The sequence below is a fragment of the Glossina fuscipes genome, unplaced genomic scaffold (genome assembly GCF_014805625.2).
Source record: "Glossina fuscipes isolate IAEA_lab_2018 unplaced genomic scaffold, Yale_Gfus_2 2, whole genome shotgun sequence".
In the NCBI taxonomy this organism is placed as follows: Eukaryota; Metazoa; Arthropoda; class Insecta; order Diptera; family Glossinidae; genus Glossina; species Glossina fuscipes.
This window is the reverse complement of record NW_023998416.1, coordinates 27,043,944-27,052,835: the sequence shown is the minus strand read 5'-3', so window position 1 is coordinate 27,052,835 and position 8,892 is coordinate 27,043,944. Positions and strand designations below refer to the sequence as shown.

Here is an 8,892-nt window from a genome sequence, read left to right as displayed (position 1 = left end):
TTTTACTTTAATGATGTTTTTTTTTTGTTTTTTTTTGTTTTTTTTTTTTACCACAAATCCGTGCACAGCGATGATTGATTGTTAAAATGGGTAATGGCTTAGACTTAGAAGCATTTAAATCAGATAAATATTGCAATTAAAAGTAGCACTATTTTGGGCTTACAGTACAGTTAATCGTTTTTGTTTAGCATGCAAATGGGGAAAAGAATCATTGCCACGTGGATAAACAATTGTTATTCGTTCTCTTTCTATGTTTTAAATGCGAAAGGAATCAATGTTTTTCCCAATTTAGTCGATTATTGAGTTAATTTTTTTTTTTTACTTTTTTTTTTTTTTTTTTTTTTTTATAGTCTTGCGCAACAAGTAGTTAAAAGTGTAGTCTAACGAGTATTCACCTTAGTTAAACTCGAATGTATATTGAGAGAATTAGCGTAAGACCATCGATCTTCTATGACATCTGGTCACTTGTTTCGATTGTCGTCTCGAAAGGATACGACAGTAAATTGGTCTTGGTTTCGTTTTCGGATTCAATATCAGTAGTAGTAGTAGTAGTAGTAGTTAAACAGGTTTCTTTGCTTCCAACAACAACAACCAACTTTTCCATCCTTTGTTCATTCGGATTTACTAAGTGTTCATTTGTCTCCTCTACTTCTTCGATTTCTTGTTTACTACTGCTTTCAAAAGTGATCTTTTCTACAGGCAATTCCGTTTGCGGTTGTCCAAACATCTCATCCGAAATGTTTAAGTCATTTTGACATAAACTGTTTTCATTCATAATTTGCATGGCTTTTTCAGCAATTTCATTAACGACCACTGCCGCCGTAATAGCCATATTGCTTTCGTCCACTTCGGTCGATGTGTTTATTGTCGGAGAAGATACATTGGTTTCGCTTGAAGAATTTGTCCTAATAATATCTTCTTGGCTTTCTTCTCCCGTAATTATTTGTTCTGTTTTAATCTCAGTTTGTTGATTAATGTTAGAAGCTTCCTCTAGCATTATCTCTAATATGTTGGTTATTACGGACGTTTCATGATTATTAACACATTCTTTAACTTGTTGTTCTGTTTCCGGTATATAGTCTGGATTATGCAGATTTTGTACCGAATCTTTTTCGGCATTAGAACATTCTTCTTCTTCCTGCAGTCTTCTATAATCATCTACCTTTATGACGGAAATTGGCGGGCTTGTGTCTTTATATTCATCTTGGAAACATGTTTCAGACTTTGCAGTTTCGGATATGTCGTAGTAGTTCGTTCTTAATTCAATTTCAGTCGTATTGTCGGCTTGGAAGACCGGTGAAGGAGGTGGGGATTTAGGAAGGGGAGGAGGCAAATTTTCATTATTTTCCTCAATTTGTTGTTGGGAACATTCCGTCCCTGTTGCAACTACTGCGATGATTTTTTCATCATAATCAGCGGACTGATTCCTGGTCTTTTCATCAAAATCTTGGATTTGTGTTTGGGGTACGGGAGATATGGAAGGGGAGGAGAACTTTTCTAAAGTGACAGCATGAGTCTTATCAGTTTTGGTGTTTACCTCAATTTGCGCCTTGGTCTGTTCAAGTTCAGATTCCCCATTCGTATCAATATTTTCGGTGTTTTCACCATTCAGAAAGGCGGTGGCAGTCGTAGTAGTAGTAGTCTCATTTGCAATCTCACCGGAAATGCTTTTATCATTTAAATTTTCATTGATTACTTCAAAGGCCGCCTCTTTACCATTCATTTCAATTGAGTCAGTTGGGCCGTTGACGTTATTTAAAGCCCCGTCTTGGCTTGAAAAAGTGACAACTACCTCGGCAGTCTCTTTGTTATCAAATGTTTCGGAAGTTATATTGATGGGTTTTTCAGTCTGTTCAAGTTCTACGGCAGTCTGTTTTTGAACATTAGTATTTATTTCAGTTTTAACAACGGTGGTGACTTTATTTTCCTCATCGGTTAATGATTCAGACAATTTCTCTTCACCTTGTTGTTCGCTTAAATCCTTATTAGTCGCATGGCAATTCTCATTTTGCTCCGCCGTTTGTTCATTAACAACTCCGGCAGCATTTGATAAATGATCCTCTTGTGATTCTTCAGGCTCCTGAATACATACATATATAAAAAATATTTCAAATAAATTATATAATTTTCTAATCTTACAAACACTTACTTTAGTATTTGGAACAGTTTTCTCTTCTGTACCATTATTTGCACAGGACATATCATCATCGTTTTTAGGTGGCTTTTGTTTATCCTTTTTGCCAAATGAGATGCTGCGGAAAGACCATTTCTTTTTTACTTTTTCCTTCTTATTCTTTTTCCCGTTTTCTTCACTAAGCGGGGAAATTTCTTCACCGGTGGCCGAGCTATCGTCCTTAGGCGTTTCAGCGGCCGGTGGAGGATCCACACTATCGCCACCTGCCAGCGAGTCCACTTTTTTTTCAGTTGTAATATCCTTATCATTCTCCAATTCTTCAGCATCCTTTTTCTTAATAAAATAAATAAATAAATAAATAAATAAATAATTTTCACATTTTCACTATATTTATATAGATGTATTTATATTCAAATCAGCTAAACAAAAATATTTATGTAGTTTGATGGTTTAGAAACAAGTCCAAAACTTAAAAAAAAAAAAATGAGCATTTTTTTAAACAACAATAAATCTAGTTTTGAATATCGCATTACATGGGACAGAATTTTAAAAAAAATTTTTAAATAAACCAATTAAAAATACGATGCCAGCGAAATTCAAAGCATTAAATATTATTTCAATTTTAAACAAATCAACGAAGCTATAAAGTCAATCTTGGATATCTGTTAACAAAACATTTTATTTGTTTACATTTTTTAAATAAACAATAGCGTGTGTAAGTTTACGATATAATTGACATTCGAGCGGTATTATATTCAACTGTGAACGATAAATAGATACGAACGTTGTCTAACTGATTGAGGAAGACATTTACATCCGGGCTTCCTTTTCATGCCACATATTTGTCCGTTTTTCTTGTTCTTTGTGTTTATTGAAATATTTTGGAATTTTTCATATTTATTAAGATTAATTAGGGTCGCTAAGGGGTTGGAAGGGCGGGCAGCCTCTACCTTTGTATGATCGTAAGATAGTATGGTGAAGTGCGCTTAATGCAGAAAGAGAAGTCGAAAAGGAAGTCGATGGGAATTGAGAACGACTTCAAAGAGTAGTCTAACCTTTATTCCTGACCTCATTCAGCAGTTGCTTTCTAAAAAAACATATATACATATATAAAGATTTTTTCAATGTGTATTGCGCTTTATGAGAAAACAATCTGATTACCTAAGCGATACGACGACTTTTTTCCGATATTATGGAATTATCTAGAAGTGACAGGCATTTTAAATGCCGATCTGTGGAAGTGGGCTAAAAAGCTTCTTATCTCATTATACGGCTTCAATCAATAAATGACGGACGGAAAATCGTTTGTACTCGAAAGTTTATCCATAGTAGTGGATGCCCTACAGGGGAGCCTTTCATTCGATTTTCAAGATTTTAAAAGCTTAAAGTAAAGAAAGTTAATAACCATTTCATGCTCTCTTCTTGAATCATAAAAAGAGAGACTATCTATCTGGAATCGGATGAATTGTGTGTTTATTTAAATGCATTACATATATGCAAACATTTTAGATACGCTTAGCGAAGAGTGAAGTGTGATTTAAATATAATACAAAATATACCTCTGAATTAACTTTTTCCTGGATAGCTGCATCTCCGTTCATCACTTTCTGATCAATATCTTCAATCTTTTCCATTTTTTCGGTAACCTCATCTTCACAAGCCTTCTTGCTATCGGTGGTGATATCTACTGAGCGTTTACTTTGAGTTTTTCCCATAGCTTTCTCTGTTCTGAAAAATGTTGAAGAAATAGATTTAACACAAAAAGATCAAATAATAAAAATGTTTGCGTAGACAAACAACAATGTAATGTTTAAAAATTGCAATTTAAACTTCACAATTATCTATTTATATACATATAAAAATTGTTCGTTGCGTTTGTTTGTTTTTTTTCTTTCTTCTTATTTTGTTGTTGTTGTTGTTGTTTTAGCCGGCGAATACACTGCGAAAAGTATTTTGACTTTTCTTTATTAATACGAATTTCAACAAACAATTTAAAAATCGAATCGAAAGACAATCGAACGACAATACGTATTCTGTCAGAAACTGATAATTTAGGTTGAATTGTTTGGGAATTCGAATAAGCATTCGAATGCGGTATTTTAGTGTGAAGTGAAGAATAGATTGTCTGCGGCAATGAACTCTACGCTAAAATACTTTCCTACATTTACTATGAAAGCAAGTAAGTAAAGCAGATTTATTATTCCGTTTGCAACGCCAAGCGAAGAAAGCAGCACCGAGTGTCCATTAACATTTTCTGATTGCTTCTTGTAAATCCGCCAAAAAAATTGGGATAAAAAGTGAAACTTGGTACACACAAACCATCATCCAGATGACTACAAATCAAGGCAATTAAGGGGCAAAGTTTTCGCGATAGCCTATAACCTATAGGCGACAAAGATCTGAAAATTAGTAAATATATTTGGGCGTGTTCCGTCTGCTTAAATAAAATACAATAAATTGATTAGTCTTAAGTGAATTGTTCACATTCGCACTTGTTTCCCTTAGGTTCGTGGGGAAAGAAATGAGGTTGGACCTGTCTTAACTTTTTTGGCGCTTTCTTACAAGAATTTTAACATTACTTATAATATTAATATTCAATAAAGGTGCCTTTGTGCTCTTGCAGATGCGGCATATTGCAATTTCACTAGGCAGCCCGTTAAGAAGTAAGCATCATTCATAATTCACTTCCCTAGGCTAACAATAAGTGATTTTTCTTCCTAAACTTCCCCATTTCCGTTTACAGATTTACTTAATTAGGAACCTGTCTGTAGTTAATGGCATTCTTTATCTCTTTATCGCTAACGATGGAGGGTATCAGAAATTCATTCATGACAACTGCAATCTTGTCTTGTTTTAAAGGCAATTTTTACTTTTTTTTTTTTACACTTTTAGCTGACATGATATACATTCAAGACGACGTTGACCGAATTCCCCATAACATCATTTGAACGAACAAAATCTATAAAAAAAAAAAAAATTACTTTTCTGCTTTAAACCAAAAAATTTCATTTTCATTAGATGGCACAATGCATATTGATTCGAATGATTTTTTAGCAAAGAGATGCTTTTCGATGCATATAGACATATGTATGTACATACATTTAAAATCGGTAATCAAATTTAAAGGATTTTAAAATGAGTTAATAATAATTTGCTTTTGCTTTCCCCCTTTCACTGTTCATATTAAATGTCAACATATATATATAACTCATTCTAAACTCAAAGTTCAAACTCAAAGAAGTTCATTTACAGGTAATTATCGTTTAACAAGGCACTTGCATAATAATTTCACTTTAACACGGTGTGAAACAAATTGTAGAAAGTAAGAAACTTATCGTTTTTCAATCAATCAATAGCTAATAATTTTCCCTACAATTAATTAAAGCTTTTAAATATATTTAGAAAATCATTTAATTATTTCGACCCGTTTACATGTTCATCGGATTAAGTCAATGATGAGATTTAATGAGAAAACAGCATAAGGAATAGTAGTCATTAAGAAATCGGAAAAAGTATTTATTCAATAATAAATAAAAATTGACGATAAAATAGACACTAGACAAACAAATTAAACAAATGTGAACTGAGCCCCGTTTTCCCGCTACTGGAGTATCTGCATTGGCAGATATTTCCATTTTCAAGGCGAAAGTATTCTCGTCTTTCTCCTCTTTCTTAAAAGACGCTGTAAATGCATTATGGTAAGCCAATCCTGAACTTTTAAATGGTTCGAAGAAAGTTAAAAGTCTTAGCACATTCTGAGCGTTGACAAAGGTGCATCATAATCGTTCTCGTATTGGGGTTTTAAGCAGTAAGTACTGCGTAGAACGGTAGGCTAACCTTTATTTATTAAGAGTTAGCTTCTGAGTGAATCATTACAATCATTAACTCTGCAAATCTGTAACGCCTATATTGGGCTTTTTATCAAAAGTTTCGTGGCTGTCAGAGGGCGGACGGAAGGAGCTAAAGTAACTAAGGTCGAAACCTTCTTTATAGACTAACACGCATAAGAACACCAGAAAAATGTCTTCAAATATATTTTTGCGTACATGTATATTATAGACGTTTGATAGCTTTTCTAGCACATTAATTCAACGATCCATAACAAGGCAGTCCATTACCGTAAAACACGCCCGCTGCTGTTTCAAACAAGCATAATCAGAAAAGTGCTTTCAAGTGATTGGGGATTCCAAGAAAAACACTAAATTATATGAAGACAAATGAATTCCATTGTACACTTATTAACTGAAGAGTAAGATATTAATTATATATATAGGCAATAATAATCACTTGCCTCTGCTACAAAAAGTCAATGGCATAGGAAAATTGAAAAATTTTAAGTATTTCTTTATGGAAAAATTATACCAAAAGAACTGTGAAGAAAATGGAAAGACTTGTAAGCGTTTCTCTGCTGATAACCTCCTCCCGAATGCGAAAACTTATCACAAAAAGTATATATAGCGCGTTATGCTGTGGTCTCCAAAGAGTATTCCTAGACGTTATAAAATGAATTATTGACTGTAACAAACAAGTAAGTAAGAAAGTCATAAACGCCTTATCAGCGAATCATTGTTACCCACCATCTTTTCATCCAATTAAATGTATTGTGTATCTGACAGCAGTAGCTTATATGTACATATAATTGACTTAGGCGTCGAAAATACACGTAAACATATAGGAGATTTTTATTATCACTTTTTAAAGTAAAGTAAAGAATGTTTCTTTAAAAATTTATGTGTAAGAAGAAAAATCATAAAAGATAATTTTTATGGAAAACTGTAAGACTTTGTTTGTATACATAAGATTGTCTTATTATCTCCTCTGATTGGAACGAGTGAAAAAGAATTAAATTCGTTCGGTGAATCTCGTGAACATATTAAAACTTTGCCATTCACCTTTAAACCGCACCTAAGTCCAATCACCGAAATCTCTCATTTCCATTAACACGTTTTTCCGCCGCCTTCTCTAATATTAGACGACTGAGATGGAATCAGGCAGGCAGCTGCTTTAGGCCAGCAATGTTTCGTGTTCAACTGCTTACCTCTGTAACTTTCCCTTCTCTTTGTTATTTGCGAAACTTGCCTTCAGCCTATTGTCTCAGTCGAATTCGGTTATGTAATTTCTACTAAAGAATATTTTTTTCTCTTTTATTAAAAACTTCAAGGAGTGGCTATAGCTTCCCGAACTAGTCATTGTCTGGCTTTCATCATGTACTGGGGAAATAAAGCAAAATTTGCTTCAGATTAATATTCAAAAATTGTATTTTTTTATTTTATAAATCCCTAAAACTCATAACTGACTCTATGGAACGGAGACACAATCAGCAAATCTAAGAATTTAATCGGTATCACAAATTTTAAGCGTACGCCCACTTGAAGCCCCTGCAACTTATGTTAAAATGTGGTTTGTTTAGTGAGTGGGCGCTAAAAGGCACTCCCTTTGAAATTTTTTTTACTTTTTTTTTTTTTTTTAAATGTCAATACATTTATGCCGCTATTTCGAAAACGAAAAATATTTCTTCAAATTAGTTAAATTGATGTAAATTATATTTGTTTTAATTTTCTTCTAAACATACAATATTTTCTTTGTTTTGGTAGTTTTTTCTTTTATTTTTTAACCGGTAATACTGATATAGATTTCAATATTCAAGTACTTCAGGAATTAGTCATAGAAATTAAATGTAAGGGATGCACTTATATGTGTATATATATATATATATATATATATAGATGGAGGTGTAATAAAAAGCGAAAACGGTAAACTTACTTCTAAATAGTGGAACGAGTATTAATGGTGCGAAAGAACAAAGAAACCAGGCGATAAATTGATGTACAATTTAACTTCAACTCAGTTAGTAAGCCACGCACGGAATATTGCAGCAATCGTCGCTGCAACTGCGGCAGGCACACCCAAACTCGAGCAATCAACAGGGATATGGGGAAAATACTAGCCGTACACACTCGTACACACACCCATATATATATATATATATATATGTATATATGTATATATACATTTATATATATGCATATGTACATATATACATATATATGTATCTGCATACGCACCCTTACTTTATTCATATCTAAAACCACTATCAATTCGCTTTTTAAAAATATATACTCTTACGAAAAAACAAAAGCAAAAAAAAAAAAAAACAAAAAAAAACCCTGTTTTTACTTCACTTATTAACATTTGCAAAATATTCTTTGTCTACACCTTACCGACATATTTCAATAGTAAGATGCTATAGATACACACTTTACATCCACATAAATTTTTTTACTGTTCATTGTAAATTTGAACTTTTTTTTATTCCATTTACCTGTTTAAAATGCTACAAGATTCTCGTGATAAGTTGAAAATAATATTTTTAATAAAAATAAGATCTATTATAGACAAATTATATCCGTTTTTCACACACACGACCTATGTTTAATTATCCCTTTTTTTCCACCTCACTCAACTTCCAACAACACTTCTTTCGATTCGAAACTAAAAATGTCTACTTGATTTGGTGATTTTAACTGAAATACACACTTCGCTTGAAGCGTAAGGGTTACCGTATCGTTTGACGAAATTTACTCCATTCGTTGCCAGTGTTGTAATTGCGTTTACATTTTTAAATTTTGTTCGATTATAATGTGCGTGTTGTGTATATATATATGTGTGTGTTGTAAAAAAAAATCAATTCTAACATGCAATGATTCCAACTCACCACTAACTAAAGCTGTTGTACAATTCAAAATATTGCTGTCTTC

At 32.8% G+C, this 8,892-nt stretch overlaps 1 protein-coding gene across 2 annotated transcripts; it reads right to left on the bottom strand.

Annotated features, from left to right (window-relative positions):
- Positions 1 to 395: 395 nt before the first annotated feature.
- LOC119633359 (A-kinase anchor protein 200) lies at positions 396 to 8,659 on the bottom strand. 2 transcript variants are annotated; one of them, XM_038026880.1, is made up of 4 exons: positions 8,457 to 8,659; positions 3,694 to 3,862; positions 2,150 to 2,467; positions 396 to 2,080 (listed from the first exon to the last, which is right to left on the bottom strand). In XM_038026880.1, exons 2-4 carry the CDS (start codon positions 3,847 to 3,849, stop codon positions 449 to 451), a joined length of 2,106 nt encoding a protein of 701 aa, XP_037882808.1. In that variant the 5' UTR covers positions 3,850 to 3,862; positions 8,457 to 8,659; the 3' UTR covers positions 396 to 448. The 2 variants fall into 2 exon arrangements, with proteins under 2 accessions (XP_037882808.1, XP_037882809.1); XM_038026881.1 differs by lacking the exon at positions 8,457 to 8,659 and adding an exon at positions 7,898 to 8,094.
- Positions 8,660 to 8,892: the final 233 nt, after the last annotated feature.